Source organism: Oncorhynchus clarkii, unplaced genomic scaffold (assembly GCF_045791955.1).
Source record: "Oncorhynchus clarkii lewisi isolate Uvic-CL-2024 unplaced genomic scaffold, UVic_Ocla_1.0 unplaced_contig_3545_pilon_pilon, whole genome shotgun sequence".
Taxonomy (NCBI): domain Eukaryota; kingdom Metazoa; phylum Chordata; class Actinopteri; order Salmoniformes; family Salmonidae; genus Oncorhynchus; species Oncorhynchus clarkii.
This window is the reverse complement of record NW_027258439.1, coordinates 32,252-50,039: the sequence shown is the minus strand read 5'-3', so window position 1 is coordinate 50,039 and position 17,788 is coordinate 32,252. Positions and strand designations below refer to the sequence as shown.

The 17,788-nt window shown below is 44.5% G+C and overlaps 1 protein-coding gene across 1 annotated transcript in view; it reads right to left on the bottom strand.

Annotated features, from left to right (window-relative positions):
* The window catches only part of LOC139396940 (protein unc-80 homolog), a gene marked incomplete at its 5' end in the record, with an annotated part of 64,143 nt that overhangs the window by 15,087 nt on the left and 31,268 nt on the right, over positions 1–17,788 (bottom strand). Inside the window, 12 exons of the mRNA XM_071143871.1 lie at positions 3,465–3,649; positions 6,408–6,614; positions 8,357–8,480; positions 8,657–8,782; positions 8,951–9,074; positions 13,685–13,885; positions 14,257–14,475; positions 14,937–15,029; positions 15,224–15,394; positions 15,522–15,618; positions 16,356–16,494; positions 16,641–16,775. Of these exons, the coding sequence (XP_070999972.1) occupies positions 3,465–3,649; positions 6,408–6,614; positions 8,357–8,480; positions 8,657–8,782; positions 8,951–9,074; positions 13,685–13,885; positions 14,257–14,475; positions 14,937–15,029; positions 15,224–15,394; positions 15,522–15,618; positions 16,356–16,494; positions 16,641–16,775 (1,821 nt within the window). The remainder of the gene's footprint in view (positions 1–3,464; positions 3,650–6,407; positions 6,615–8,356; positions 8,481–8,656; positions 8,783–8,950; positions 9,075–13,684; positions 13,886–14,256; positions 14,476–14,936; positions 15,030–15,223; positions 15,395–15,521; positions 15,619–16,355; positions 16,495–16,640; positions 16,776–17,788) is intronic.

The following is a 17,788-nucleotide window of genomic DNA, read 5'->3' as shown; positions in this document are numbered from 1 at the left end:
GAGAGAGAGAGAGACAGAGAGAGATGAATAAAGGATTTGTGATTCTAGACCTAGAAAAAGCATAGAGGAAGAGGTATATAGAGGGGAACACTAGAGGGTTGTAGGATACACACATTGCAGGGTACAGTATAATACTATACAGGGTAGTAGAATGGAGGGTACAGTATAATACTATACAGGGTAGTAGAATGGAGGGTACAGTATAATACTACACAGAATGGAGGGTACAGTATAATACTATACAGGGTAGTAGAATGGAGGGTACAGTATAATACTATACAGAATGGAGGGTACAGTATAATACTATACAGGGTAGTAGAATGGAGGGTACAGTATAATACTATACAGAATGGAGGGTACAGTATAATATTATACAGGGTAGTAGAATGGAGGATACAGTATAATACTATACAGAACGGAGGATACAGTATAATACTATACAGAATGGAGGGTACAGTATAATACTATACAGAATGGAGGGTACAGTATAATACTACACAGAATGGAGGGTACAGTATAATACTACACAGGGTAGTAGAATGGAGGATACAGTATAATACTATACAGAACGGAGGATACAGTATAATACTATACAGAATGGAGGGTACAGTATAATACTATACAGGGTAGTAGGGTAGTATGGAGGGTACAGTATAATACTATACAGAATGGAGGGTACAGTATAATACTACACAGAATGGAGGGTACAGTATAATACTATACAGGGTAGTAGAATGGAGGGTACAGTATAATACTATACAGAATGGAGGGTACAGTATAATACTATACAGAATGGAGGGTACAGTATAATACTACACAGAATGGAGGGTACAGTATAATACTATGCAGGGTAGATGAATGGAGGGTACAGTATAATACTATACAGAATGGAGGGTACAGTATAATACTACACAGAATGGAGGTACAGTATAATACTATACAGGGTAGTAGAATGGAGGGTACAGTATAATACTATACAGAATGGAGGGTACAGTATAATACTATACAGAATGGAGGGTACAGTATAATACTACACAGAATGGAGGGTACAGTATAATACTATGCAGGGTAGATGAATGGAGGGTACAGTATAATACTATACAGGGTAGTAGAATGGAGGGTACAGTATAATACTATACAGGGTAGTAGAATGGAGGGTACAGTATAATACTATACAGAATGGAGGGTACAGTATAATACTATACAGAATGGAGGATACAGTATAATACTATACAGGGTAGTAGAATGGAGGGTACAGTATAATACTATACAGGGTAGTAGAATGGAGGGTACAGTATAATACTATACAGAATGGAGGGTACAGTATAATACTATGCAGGGTAGTAGAATGGAGGGTACAGTATTATACTATACAGGGTAGTAGAATGGAGGGTACAGTATAATACTACACAGAATGGAGGGTAAAGTATAATACTATACAGAATGGAGGGTACAGTATAATACTATGCAGGGTAGATGAATGGAGGGTACAGTATAATACTATACAGAATGGAGGGTACAGTATAATACTACACAGAATGGAGGTACAGTATAATACTATACAGGGTAGTAGAATGGAGGGTACAGTATAATACTATACAGAATGGAGGGTACAGTATAATACTATACAGAATGGAGGGTACAGTATAATACTACACAGAATGGAGGGTACAGTATAATACTATGCAGGGTAGATGAATGGAGGGTACAGTATAATACTATACAGAATGGAGGGTACAGTATAATACTATACAGGGTAGTAGAATGGAGGGTACAGTATAATACTATACAGAATGGAGGGTACAGTATAATACTATACAGAATGGAGGATACAGTATAATACTATACAGAAGAATGGAGGGTACAGTATAATACTATACAGGGTAGTAGAATGGAGGGTACAGTATAATACTATACAGAATGGAGGGTACAGTATAATACTATGCAGGGTAGTAGAATGGAGGGTACAGTATTATACTATACAGGGTAGTAGAATGGAGGGTAGAGTATAATACTACACAGAATGGAGGGTACAGTATAATACTATACAGAATGGAGGGTACAGTTTAATACTATACAGAATGGAGGGTACAGTATAATACTATACAGGGTAGTAGAATGGAGGGTACAGTATAATATTACACAGAATGGAGGGTACAGTATAATACTATACAGAATGGAGGGTACAGTATAATACTACACAGGGTAGTAGAATGGAGGGTACAGTATAATACTATACAGAATGGAGGGTACAGTATAATACTATACATAATGGAGGGTACAGTATAATACTATACAGAATGGAGGGTACAGTATAATACTATACAGAATGGAGGGTACAGTATAATACTATACAGAATGGAGGGTACAGTATAATACTATACAGGGTAGTAGAATGGAGGGTACAGTATAATACTATACAGAATGGAGGGTACAGTATAATATTATACAGGGTAGTAGAATGGAGGATACAGTATAATACTATACAGAACGGAGGGTACAGTATAATACTATACAGAATGGAGGGTACAGTATAATACTATACAGAATGGAGGGTACAGTATAATACTACACAGAATGGAGGGTACAGTATAATACTACACAGGGTAGTAGAATGGAGGATACAGTATAATACTATACAGAACGGAGGATACAGTATAATACTATACAGAATGGAGGGTACAGTATAATACTATACAGAATGGAGGGTACAGTATAATACTATACAGGGTAGTAGAATGGAGGGTACAGTATAATACTATACAGAATGGAGGGTACAGTATAATACTACACAGAATGGAGGGTACAGTATAATACTATACAGGGTAGTAGAATGGAGGGTACAGTATAATACTATACAGAATGGAGGGTACAGTATAATACTATACAGAATGGAGGGTACAGTATAATACTACACAGAATGGAGGGTACAGTATAATACTATGCAGGGTAGATGAATGGAGGGTACAGTATAATACTATGCAGGGTAGTAGAATGGAGGGTACAGTATAATACTATACAGGGTAGTAGAATGGAGGGTACAGTATAATACTATACAGAATGGAGGGTACAGTATAATACTATACAGAATGGAGGATACAGTATAATACTATACAGGGTAGTAGAATGGAGGGTACAGTATAATACTATACAGGGTAGTAGAATGGAGGGTACAGTATAATACTATACAGAATGGAGGGTACAGTATAATACTATACAGGGTAGTAGAATGGAGGGTATAGTATTATACTACACAGAATGGAGGGTACAGTATAATACTATACAGGGTAGTAGAATGGAGGGTACAGTATAATACTATACAGAATGGAGGGTACAGTATAATACTATACAGGGTAGTAGAATGGAGGGTACAGTATTATACTACACAGAATGGAGGGTACAATATAATACTATACAGGGTAGTAGAATGGAGGGTACAGTATAATGCTACACAGGGCTCCTACCTTGCACTGGATAAAGGGACGCAGCAGGACGAAGATGGGAATCCGAGTACGCACTATGAAATCTATGAAGTCCCAGAAGGCCAGGCCTCCCACTTTCCTCAGAGACATCTCCTTGGCCTGCAGGCTGAGGCGATACCACTGGTTCCCCAGCTGCCGCTCAAAACAAACCAACACCACCTTTAGAGCTGGGGGAGAAGGTGGGAGGAGGGGGGAGAGAGGGGAGAGGAGGGGGTAGAGAGATGGACGAGGGGGAGAGAGGGGGGAGGGGTAGAGAGAGTGGGGAGAGAGATGGAGGAAGGGGAGAGAGAGGGGGAGGGGTAGAGAGAGTGGGGAGAGAGATGGAGGAGGGGGAGAGAGAGGGGGAGGGGTAGAGAGAGTGGGGGGAGAGGGGAGGAGGGGAGGGTGTAGAGAGTGGGGAGAGAGGGGGAGGAGGGGAGGGTGTAGAGAGAGTGGGGAGAGAGAGGGGGAGAGAGAGGGGGAGAGGTAGAGAGAGTGGGGGGAGAGGGGAGGAGGGGAGGGTGTAGAGAGAGTGGGGAGAGAGATGGGGAGGGGTAGAGAGAGTGGGGAGAGAGGGGGAGGAGGGGAGGGTGTAGCGAGAATGGGGAGGATGGGAGGGTGTAGCGAGAATGGTGAGAGAGAGGGGGGAGATAGAGAGAGGGGGTAGAGAGAGGGAGGAGGGGAGATGAGGGGGTAGAGAGAGATGAAGGGGGGAGGGAATGGGGAGAGAGATGGGGGAGGGGGAGATAGAGAGGGGAGGAGAGGAGTGAGGGGAGGGGGAGAGAGAGAAAGACAGAGAAAGTGAGGAGTCAGAAAGCGATGGTATTCAGTATTCAGACCTTGACGTTTTCCACATTTTGATACGTTACAGCCATATTCTAAAACGGATTCAATAATTATTTTCCCAGCAATCTATAAACAATACAACAAAGTGAATGAAAAAACTGAAATACCTTATTTACATAAGAATTCAGACCCTTTGCTGTGAGACTCGAAATTGAGCTCAGGTGCATCCTGTTTCTATTGATCATCCTTGAGATGTTTCTACAACTTGATTGGAGTCCACCTGTGGTAAATTCAATTGATTGGACATGATTTGGAAAGGCACACACCTGTCTATTTAAGGTTCCACAGTTGACAGTGCACGTCAGAGCGAAAACCAAGCCATGAGGTCAAAGGAATTGTCCGTAGAGCTCCGAGACAAGATTGTGTCGAGACACAGATCTGGGGAAGGTTACCAAAAAGTTTATGCAGCATTGAAGGTCCCCAAGAACACAGTGTCCTCCATTATTCTTAAATGGAAGAAGTTTGGAACCACCAAGACTCTTCCTAGAGCTGGCCGCCTGGCCAAACTGAGCAACCGGGGGAGAAGGGCCTTGAGAAGAACCTGATGATCACTCTGACAGAGCTCCAGAGTTCCTCTGTGGAGTTGGGAGAGCCTTCCATAAGGACAACCATCTCTGCAGCACTCCACCAATCAGGCCTTTATGGTAGAGTGGCCAGATGGAAGCCACTCCTCAGTAAAAGGAACATGACAGCCCGCTTGGAGTTTTCCAAAAGGCATCTAAAGGACTCTCAGACTATGAGAAACACGATTCTCTGTTCTGATGAAACCAAGATTGAACTCTTTGGCCTGAATGCCAAGGGTCACGTCTGGAGAAAACCTGGCACCATCCCTATGGTGATGCCTTGTGGTATCAGCATCATGCTGTGGGGATGCTTTTCAGTGGCAGGGATTGGGAGACTAGTCAGGATCGAGGCAAAGATGAATGGAGCAAAGTACAGAGAGATCCTTGATGAAAACCTGCTCCAGAGCTCAGGACCTCAGACTGTGGCGAAGGTTCAAATTCCAACATGAAAACGGCCCTAAGCACACAGAGAAGACAACGCAGGAGTCTCTGAATTTCCTTGAGTGGCCCAGCCAGAGCCTGGACTTGAACCCGATCGTACATCTTTGGAGGCCTGAAAATAGCTGTACAGCAACATTCCCCATCCAACCTGACAGAGCTTAAGAGGATCTGCAGAGAAGGCTGGGAGAAACTCCCCAAATACAGGTGTTATTGACATATATATATATATTTTAATTGAACCTTTATTTAACTAGGCAAGTCAGTTAAGAACAAATTCTTATTTACAATGACGGCCTACCCCGGGCAAACACGGACGACACTGGGCAAATTGTGTGGTACCCTGTGGGTGTGCCAAGCTTGTGCGTCATACCCAAGAAGACCTGAGGGTGTAATCACTGCCAAAGGTGCTTCAACAAAGTACTGAGTAGAGGGTCTGAATACTTATGTAAATGTGATATTTCCGTTTTTATTTTTAATAAATTTGCAAAAATGTCTAAAAACGTATTTTTGCTTTGTCATTATGTGTTATTGTGAGTAGATTGATGAGGAAAAAAACAATTTGATACATTTTAGAATAAGGCTGTAATGTAACAAAATGTGGAAACATTTAAGGGGTCTGAATTCTTTCCGAAGGCACTGTACGCATGAGGGGGATTGAAAGATGAACTGAGGTCGACATTCCAGTCCTGTTGGTGGTGGTAATGCACCTTAAAGTTGGTTGCCAACCGCCATATGAAGTCCAACGAAGAAGACTGAAGGAGGAGAGATTACTAGAAACTAACTCAGTTGACCCTTTTATCTGTGGATTAATTGTCGGAGTACAGAACCTTTAACAACCCAATGTTAATATCCCAGGACAAATTAGCTAGCAACAGCAAGCTAGCTAGCTAAATTGACATGAATGTTGAATGATTTTCGACCTGTCCTCTAATTAATATAGTTGGTTCAAAGTTTGTTTTGATATTTCAACCTGCGAGTCCTGATCATGTCTGGTGTGGCTGGACAAAATCAACACATGCGCACGATGGCAGAAGCACACGCTCGCCCGGTCTAGTCAGCATGTGAGTCTACATTTAAATAGTCTGCATAACCCTACCCAGGTATGCAGCCTGACTGGTGGACTCGGCCAGGCCCTCTCTCCTCAGGTCCTTGCCCTGGTCTCCCGGGGTGGAGCAGTGGGCGGGGGACGTGTCCAGCATGAAGTTCTTGGTCCGGGACGTGCTGATGATGCGCGGGGGGAGGAGGATGTTGATGACCGTCTGCAGGAGCAGAGAGACCTCAGGCTGCTCCAGGTGTGGGGAGTCTGGATAGGGTGGAACACACACACAGACACAGACACACACACACACACAGACACACACACACAGACACAGACACACACACACAGACACACACACACACAGACACACACACACAGACACAGACACACAGGTTGCGTTCAAGGCTGACTACATTGCAGTTGTGCAACACATATCAACTAATCGTTAGGTGCCAGGTCATCGATGGCGCAGGCGAGCATCAGATTGTTATATACAGGGCCTTCAGAAAGTATTCCACATCTTGTTACGTTACAGCCTTATTCTAAAATGGATTCAATTGAAAAAAATCAGCAATCTACACACATGGGGTGTTATGTCATTATGGGGTATTATGTCATTATGGGGTATTATTTCATTATGGGGTATAATGTCATTATGGGGTATAATGTCATTATGGGGTATAATGTCATGATGGGGTATTATGTCATTATGGGGTATAATGTCATTATGGGGTATTATGTCATTATGGGGTATTATGTCATTATGGGGTATTATTTCATTTTGGGGTATTATTTCATTATGGGGTATTATGTCATTTTGGGGTATTATGTCATTATGGGGTATTATGTCATTTTGGGGTATTATGTCATTATGGGGTATTATGTCATTATGGGGTATTATGTCATTATGGGGTATTATGTCATTATGGGGTATTATGTCATTATGGGGTATTATTTCATTTTGGGGTATTATTTCATTATGGGGTATTATGTCATTTTGGGGTATTATGTCATTATGGGGTATTATGTCATTATGGGGTATTATGCCATTATGGGGTAGTATGCCATTATGGGGTATTATGTCATTATGGGGTATTATGTCATTATGGGGTAGTATATCATTATGGGGTATTTTGTCATTATGGGGTATTATGTCATTATGGGGTATTATGTCATTATGGGGTATTATGTCATTATGGGGTATTATGTCATTATGGGGTAGTATATCATTATGGGGTATTATGTCATTATGGGGTATTATGTCATTATGGGATATTATGTCATTATGGGGTATTATGTCATTATGGGGTAGTATATCATTATGGGGTATTATGTCATTATGGGGTGTTATGTCATTATGGGGTGTTATGTCATTATGGGGTATTATGTCATTATGAGGTATTATGTCATTATGGGGTATTATGTCATTATGGGGTATTATGTCATTATGGGGTATTATGTCATTATGGGGTAGTATGTCATTATGGGGTATTATGTCATTATGGGGTATTATGTCATTATGGGGTAGTATGTCATTATGGGGTATTATGTCATTATGGGGTATTATGTCATTATGGGGTCTTATGTCATTATGGGGTATTATGTCATTATGGGGTCTTATGTCATTATGGGGTCTTATGTCATTATGGGGTAGTATGTCATTATGGGGTATTATGTCATTATGGGGTATTATGTCATTATGGGGTATTATGCCATTATGGGTATTATGTCATTATGGTGTCTTATGTGTAGATTGATGAGGGGAAAAACAATTGAATAAAACGTAGAATAAGGCTGTAAAGTCAAGGGGTCTGAATACTTTCTGAATGCACTGTATGATGCAGGTAGCTGATATTTTAACACATATCCAGGCGCTGTGAGTTCTAGCAGGTGACTGCAAGGTGACATTCAAGTCTGCCTGAAACACAGCCATTATTTCAGATGCACGTATGCATACATGCACCCACAGATTGGTGGCATTAGACCTCTTAACCCTGGGCTCTGACCTTTGCTCCCTGAACCCACTGTCAGCACGAATGGAATCAACAGGTTGAGCAGCATGCCCTCTCGCCTCTCCTGATTGGTGAAGGGGGAGATCACATGGCTCAGGGGGAAATCATCCTTCAAAGCCTGTCAATCAGGGAAGAGAACAAGATAAATCTTTCATTATGACACACACACACACACACACACACACACACACACACACACACACACACACACACACACACACACACACACACACACACACACACACACACACACACACACACACACAGGTTAGTTCTTGGGCTGGGTAGTCTCACCTGTATCTGCAGAGCCACCAGGCGGACCACTGCTGTGCTGAAGGGTAGAGGGGGGGACAGATACGGGCTCAGGTGGAGCAGGGGCAGCCCATCAGCCACACTGGAGGGGCCTACTACCCCCATCACCTGAGAAACACACACACAAGGGCACGCACACACACACAGATAGAGAAACACACACACGCAAACAAGCAACATCATAGTTAAGTCACAGCACAGTGAGTATTTGAGGTGTGTGTGTGTGTGTGTGTGTCTGTGTGTGTGTGTGTGTGTGTGTGTGTGAGCACTCCTCACCAGGTTGACACAGACATTGATGAGGGAGCGGAGGTGAGGGAGGAAGGAGATGATTGGCTGACGCTGGAGAGTCAGACAGATACCTTCAATCAGACTACTGGCCGCCTCCCACTCCACCTGTCTCCTGTAGGACACACACGCACACGCAATCAGTATAAACACACACACACACACACACAGGCTCACTTGAGCACACACACAAACAATCAGTATAAACACACTCACACACAGACAAGCTCACACACACACACACACACACCCACACACACTCACACACACACTATCAGTATAAATACACACACACACACACACACATTAATTTACTAATCACGCTCATCAACATACACAGCAGAGGAGACTGATGGGAGGAGCTATAGAAGAACGGAGTCAAACATTTGGTTTACATATCTTTGATACGGTTCCAGCCATTACAATGAGCCCGTCCTCCTATAGCTCTTCACACCAGCCTCCACTGATGCACACATCCACTACAAACACCAACACACTTAACAAAATATCACACTATAATTTCGCATTTTGAAAACGTTTTGTTTGGACAGGCTATTAAATAGATAATCCAATCACTACTCAGCAGAGTTATCAATAACCAGGTCCAGGTTCTGATGACTCTCTGTGGGCCTAAAGCAGCTCATATTGACCATCACTACTCAGCAGAGTTATCAATAACCAGGTCCAGGTTCTGATGACTCTCTGTGGGCCTAAAGCAGCTCATATTGACCATCACTACTCAGCAGAGTTATCAATAACCAGGTCCAGGTTCTGATGACTCTCTATGTGGGCCTAAAGCAGCTCATATTGACCATCACTACTCAGCAGAGTTATCAATAACCAGGTCCAGGTTCTGATGACTCTCTGTGTGGGCCTAAAGCAGCTCGTATTGACAGATGACATTGCAGAGCTCACAGACACACACATAAGCAGAGCCAAACTCAGCAGTCATGAGACTTTACAAACTACAACACACACAATCAAACTGTGAGCAGTCAGCAGCGGACACACAATCAAACTGTGAGCAGTCAGCAGCGGACACACAATCAAACACCACAGTACGGTACTTCACTGTAACACCACAGTACGGTACTTCACTGTAACACCCAGTATGGTACTTCACTGTAACACCACAGTACGGTACTTCACTCCACTGTAACACCACAGTACGGTACTTCACTCCACTGTAACACCACAGTACGGTACTTCACTCCACTGTAACACCACAGTACGGTACTTCACTGTAACACCACAGTATGGCACTTCACTGTAACACCACAGTACGGTACTTCACTGTAACACCACAGTACGGTACTTCACTGTAACACCACAGTATGGTACTTCACTGTAACACCACAGTACGGTACTTCACTGTAACACCACAGTACGGTACTTCACTGTAACACCACAGTATGGTACTTCACTCCATTGTAACACCACAGTACGGTACTTCACTGTAACACCACAGTATGGTACTTTACTGTAACACCACAGTACGGTACTTCACTCCATTGTAACACCACAGTACGGTACTTCACTGTAACACCACAGTAGGGTACTTCACTGTAACACCACAGTATGGTACTTCACTGTAACACCACAGTACGGTACTTCACTGTAACACCACAGTATGGCACTTCACTGTAACACCACAGTACGGTACTTCACTGTAACACCACAGTACGGTACTTCCCTCCACTGTAACACCACAGTACGGTACTTCACTCCACTGTAACACCACAGTACGGTACTTCACTGTAACACCACAGTATGGTACGGTACTTCACTGTAACACCACAGTACAGTACTTTACTCCATTATAACACCGCAGTACGGTACTTCACTGTAACACCACAGTATGGTACGGTACTTCACTGTAACACCACAGTACAGTACTTTACTCCATTATAACACCACAGTACGGTACTTCACTCCATTATAAAACCGCAGTACGGCACTTCACTGTAACACCACAGTACGGTACTCCACTGTAACACCACAGTATGGCACTTCACTCCACTGTAACACCACAGTACAGTACATCACTGTAACACCACAGTACAGTACTTCACTGTAACACCACAGTACGGTACTTCACTGTAACACCACAGTACGGCACTTCACTGTAACACCACAGTACGGTACTTCACTGTAACACCACAGTACGGCACTTCACTGTAACACCACAGTACGGTACTTCACTGTAACACCACAGTACGGTACTTCCCTACACTGTAACACCACAGTACGGTACTTCACTCCACTGTAACAACCCAGTACGGTACTTCACTCCACTGTAACACCACAGTACGGTACTTCACTGTAACACCACAGTACGGTACTTCACTGTAACACCACAGTATGGTACTTCACTGTAACACCACAGTACGGTACTTCACTGTAACACCACAGTACGGTACTTCACTGTAACACCACAGTATGGTACTTCACTCCATTGTAACACCACAGTACGGTACTTCACTGTAACACCACAGTATGGTACTTTACTGTAACACCACAGTACGGTACTTCACTCCATTGTAACACCACAGTACGGTACTTCACTGTAACACCACAGTAGGGTACTTCACTGTAACACCACAGTATGGTACTTCACTGTAACACCACAGTACGGTACTTCACTGTAACACCACAGTATGGCACTTCACTGTAACACCACAGTACGGTACTTCACTGTAACACCACAGTACGGTACTTCCCTCCACTGTAACACCACAGTACGGTACTTCACTCCACTGTAACACCACAGTACGGTACTTCACTGTAACACCACAGTATGGTACGGTACTTCACTGTAACACCACAGTACAGTACTTTACTCCATTATAACACCGCAGTACGGTACTTCACTGTAACACCACAGTATGGTACGGTACTTCACTGTAACACCACAGTACAGTACTTTACTCCATTATAACACCACAGTACGGTACTTCACTCCATTATAAAACCGCAGTACGGCACTTCACTGTAACACCACAGTACGGTACTCCACTGTAACACCACAGTATGGCACTTCACTCCACTGTAACACCACAGTACAGTACATCACTGTAACACCACAGTACAGTACTTCACTGTAACACCACAGTACGGTACTTCACTGTAACACCACAGTACGGCACTTCACTGTAACACCACAGTACGGTACTTCACTGTAACACCACAGTACGGCACTTCACTGTAACACCACAGTACGGTACTTCACTGTAACACCACAGTACGGTACTTCCCTACACTGTAACACCACAGTACGGTACTTCACTTCACTGTAACACCACAGTACGGTACTTCACTGTAACACCACAGTACGGTACTTCCCTACACTGTAACACCACAGTACGGTACTTCACTCCACTGTAACAACCCAGTACGGTACTTCACTCCACTGTAACACCACAGTACGGTACTTCACTGTAACACCACAGTATGGTACGGTACTTCACTGTAACACCACAGTACAGTACTTTACTCCATTATAACACCGCAGTACGGTACTTCACTCCATTATAAAACCGCAGTACGGCACTTCACTGTAACACCACAGTACGGTACTCCACTGTAACACCACAGTATGGCACTTCACTCCACTGTAACACCACAGTACGGTACATCACTGTAACACCACAGTACAGTACTTCACTGTAACACCACAGTACGGTACTTCACTGTAACACCACAGTACGGTACTTCACTTCACTGTAATACCACAGTACGGTACTTCACTGTAACACCACAGTATGGTACTTCACTCCACTGTAACACCACAGTACGGTACTTCACTGTAACACCACAGTATGGTACGGTACTTCACTGTAACACCACAGTATGGTACTTCACTCCATTGTAACACCACAGTACGGTACTTCACTCCACTGTAACACCACAGTATGGCACTTCACTCCATTGTAACACCACAGTACGATACTTCACTCCACTGTAACACCACAGTACGGTACTTCACTCCACTGTAACACCACAGTACGGTACTTCACTCCACTGTAACTCCACAGTACGGTACTTCACTGTAACACCACAGTACGGTACTTCACTGTAACACCACAGTACGGCACTTCACTGTAACACCACAGTACGGCACTTCACTGTAACACCACAGTACGGTACTTTACTCCATTATAACACCATAGTACGGCACTTCCCTCCACTGTAACACCGCAGTACGGTACTTCACTCCACTATAAAACCGCAGTACGGTACTTCACTCCATTATAAAACCGCAGTACGGCACTCCACTGTAACACCACAGTACGGTACTTCACTGTAACACCACAGTATGGCACTTCACTGTAACACCACAGTACGGTACTTCACTCCACTGTAACACCACAGTACGGTACGGTACTTCACTGTAACACCACAGTATGATACTTCACTCCACTGTAACACCACAGTACGGTACTTCACTGTAACACCACAGTATGGTACCCTACTTCACTGTAACACCACAGTATGATACTTCACTCCACTGTAACACCACAGTACTGTACTTCACTGTAACACCACAGTATGGTAAGGTACTTCACTGTAACACCACAGTATGGTACTTCACTCCATTGTAACACCACAGTACGGTACTTCACTCCACTGTAACACCACAGTACGGTACAGTTGTGAAGGAGCAAGGGTTAAAGGGCGCGCAGCGCGGCAACAGACCTGGAGCACAGAGCCTGTGGGCGAGCGCACCTGAGCGTAGGCATCTTGTGGATCTTGTTGAACATGCGGTCAAGCCGCTTCAGGATAAGGATGAGGGCGGGCCGCACGGCCTCGGACGACCAATCGGTGATGGGCAGCATCCCAGTGACGTAGCGCCGCAGGCCTCGGCTCTCCATGGTCAGGCTGTCGTAGGGGGCCAGCTTGAGGAGGGAGTGGGCGATCTCTGCCAATCTGGGGGAAAACACATTCCCACACACACAAACACACAAAATGATCAGACACAAAAACACACATGCAATCATATAGACATGCACAACCGCATGCACAGTCAGGGAATTACACACACACACATCGCACTCACCCACACACAAAAAGGCATACAGATTGTACACACACAACCGCACACGAACAATTCTAAACGTTTCTGCAAATCAGGTCCCTGTATGCGTCCATACCATAGCTGAGTGAATAGTGATGTCATACCCGGTTAAAGTGTGTCTCATTCGTGGCCACTTTCACCCAGGTGGGTGCTGCACATTGGGCATTGAATGAGGATAGTTTCCACCTGGTTGAAACACTAGGCACTAAATCCAACCCTTCACCTCATGTGGGACTTGATGTCCAGCAGCTCTAAGGCGGTGACACGGGGTTCCCCGGCCACGTTCTGCAGGATCTTGAGGCGCGGGCCGCAGTGCTTGTAGAACTCAGTGCAGATGTTCAGGAGGGACTCCCGGGGCCGGCGAAACTCCTCACGGGCGATCCGCTCGTCCATCTCCTCGCGAGGCATCCCCTGGCCCTCCTCCAACAGGTGAAGGTTGTCCCTGATGCCGGACACAAGGCGACTGACATTGACACCAAGCAACACGAGTACACGACACAAACAAGCATCCATGAAACATGATCCTCTGTACAAACTGTGGTGTAAACACATGGGACATCTTCTATTGTCTTTGGGGGTATTTTCTTCTGTTGTGATGATGACCTGTACATAGGTTTCTTTAGGATATCACTACGGCAACAGCATCCAGGGACAACAAACAATAGATTTATGTCTAACAGTTATGAAGAGAATTAGGAAAAGTAACAGAACAGTATGTTAATAACAGCCAAGTGGACAGTTTCTTTAAGAGACTTAAATGAACGTGAAATAAATCAATACTATGTCCAAAAGAACACCCTTTTCCCTATATAGTGCACTACAGCCCTATGGCTCTGGCCAAAGGTAGTGCATTAGGGGTGCCATTTTGGACACAATCCGGCAGGTGTAAAGGCTACTCCACACCTGGTGTTGGGCCCTCCAGACATGGCGTGGTTGGCAGTCGTTGCACCTTTGTGTCCCTGATCACAGCGACTCAACTGGGGGGCAGTCATAGGCCTGAGAGGGGATAGGAGGGGTGGGGATGGGAGGGAGGGGAGGAAGATAGCAGAGAAAAAGGACAAATGTCACATTCAATTAGGGCTTGGAACATACGTTAAGAAAGACATGATGGGCCATATCTGATTAACAGATGCACGGATGTGTGTGTGTGTGTGTGTGTGTGTGTGTGTGAGTGTGTGTGTGTGTCTGACCGTGTGAGGGTCTCTGAGCTGTAGAGCAGGGCCTGCAGGGAGGTGGCCAGGGCGGCGATGGCGGCGATCTCGTCCCGCGCTGCCGAGGCTGACTCCATGGTCATGGTGTTGCTCTTCAGCTTCTGGAGAAAACACGGCACCAGGGCCTCCAGCACCATCAGCATCTGTAGGCTGATACCGTGCACACACGCAACGCATAAACATAAACACGCACGGATAGGAGAGGGCGTTAGCATTTAGTAAGACTACTGTACAATGTTGATATACTGGTTTGGCGGTGAGTGATGTGAAACCACACCTCCTGAAAGACTCTGGGGCGTAGGCCACCACCGTCACACACAGCTTGATGGACTCACTGATGGAGAAGGCCAGGTCCTCACTACCATAGCAGAAGTCTGAAACAGAGGGAACCACTGGAATTCATGCTGTAGCACTTTCAGGACTTAAAATATACTATAGGAAGAACATGACCATTATCAGTCAAGTTCTATTGTTTAATATAACTAGGAGAATCCTGACAATGAGAAACTCCAGGCCTTAGTAAGAGTCTATTAACTAGGAGAATCCTGACAATGAGAAACTCCAGGCCTTAGTAAGAGTCTATTAACTAGGAGAATCCTGACAATGAGAAACTCCAGGCCTTAGTAAGAGTCTATTAACTAGGAGAATCCTGACAATGAGAAACTCCAGGCCTTAGTAAGAGTCTATTAACTAGGAGAATCCTGACAATGAGAAACTCCAGGCCTTAGTAAGAGTCTATTAACTAGGAGAATCCTGACAATGAGAAACTCCAGGCCTTAGTAAGAGTCCTGATCAGCTCACGCTGTCATTAAAACAACTCCTCTCTTAAAACAATGGGAATCCACGCCAGCAAAACGATGTGGGCTAGTCAAAGGTAGAACAGTATAGGGAAAATGGTCCTCTGTAGCTCAGTTGGGAGAGCATGGATGGTGGGTTCGAATCCTGGAACCATCTGTACGTACAATGTATGCATGACCGTAAGTCGTTTTGGATAGAAGCGTCTGATAAATGGCACACAGGATATTGAACAGGGTGCCATGTCAGACACAACCTCTAATGATATAATAGTCCTGAGTGATGGGACCCAGGGGGGTTGAGGTGGTGGTGTTACCCAGGGATCGTAGGGGTTTTTCAGCCTTGACCAGCTCCAGGGCATCCAGGGTATCACGCGTCTCTCCCTCCAGAGAGACCAGCAGGTCAAACAGGCACTGAGCAGACACCCCCTTAGACAGGCCTGTACTGGTGCAGGTCTGGGAGAGAGACAGTCACATGGTTAAACAACACACGCAGATGCAGATACGCTCATAAGGGGAGACCTAGTCAGTTGCACAACTGAAATTTGTCTTCCACATTTAACCCCTCTGAATCAGAGAGGTGCTTATGCAAACACACTTACTGTGAACTCCAGCAGTGGGGCCACGCTGGCAAACAGCTGGAGGATGAAGGGTTTACGGTGCAGGATGTAGAACTGTCTGACGCAGAACTCTATCCCCTGTCTCAGCAGCGGGTTACTCTCATAGTCAGCATAGGACTACAACACATTACAGTGGGTTACTGTCATAGTCAGCATAGGACTACAACACATTACAGTGGGTTACTCTCATAGTCAGCATAGGACTACAACACATTACAGTGGGTTACTGTCATAGTCAGCATAGGACTACAACACATTACAGTGGGTTACTGTCATAGTCAGAATAGGACTACAACACATTACAGTGGGTTACTGTCATAGTCAGCATAGGACTACAACACATTACAGTGGGTTACTGTCATAGTCAGCATAGGACTACAACACATTACAGTGGGTTACTCTCATAGTCAGCATAGGACTACAACACATTACAGTGGGTTACTGTCATAGTCAGCATAGGACTACAACACATTACAGTGGGTTACTGTCATAGTCAGCATAGGACTACAACACATTACAGTGGGTTACTGTCATAGTCAGCATAGGACTACAACACATTACAGTGGGTTACTGTCATAGTCAGCATAGGACTACAACACATTACAGTGGGTTACTGTCATAGTCAGCATAGGACTACAACACATTACAGTGGGTTACTGTCATTGTAAGCATAGGACTACAACACATTACAGTGGGTTACTCTCATAGTCAGCATAGGACTACAACACATTACAGTGGGTTACTCTCATAGTCAGCATAGGACTACAACACATTACAGTGGGTTACTGTCATAGTCAGCATAGGACTACAACACATTACAGTGGGTTACTGTCATAGTCAGCATAGGACTACAACACATTACAGTGGGTTACTGTCATAGTCAGCATAGGACTACAACACATTACAGTGGGTTATTGTCATAGTCAGCATAGGACTACAACACATTACAGTGGGTTACTGTCATAGTCAGCATAGGACTACAACACATTACAGTGGGTTACTGTCATAGTCAGCATAGGACTACAACACATTACAGTGGGTTACTCTCATAGTCAGCATAGGACTACAACACATTACAGTGGGTTACTGTCATAGTCAGCATAGGACTACAACACATTACAGTGGGTTAC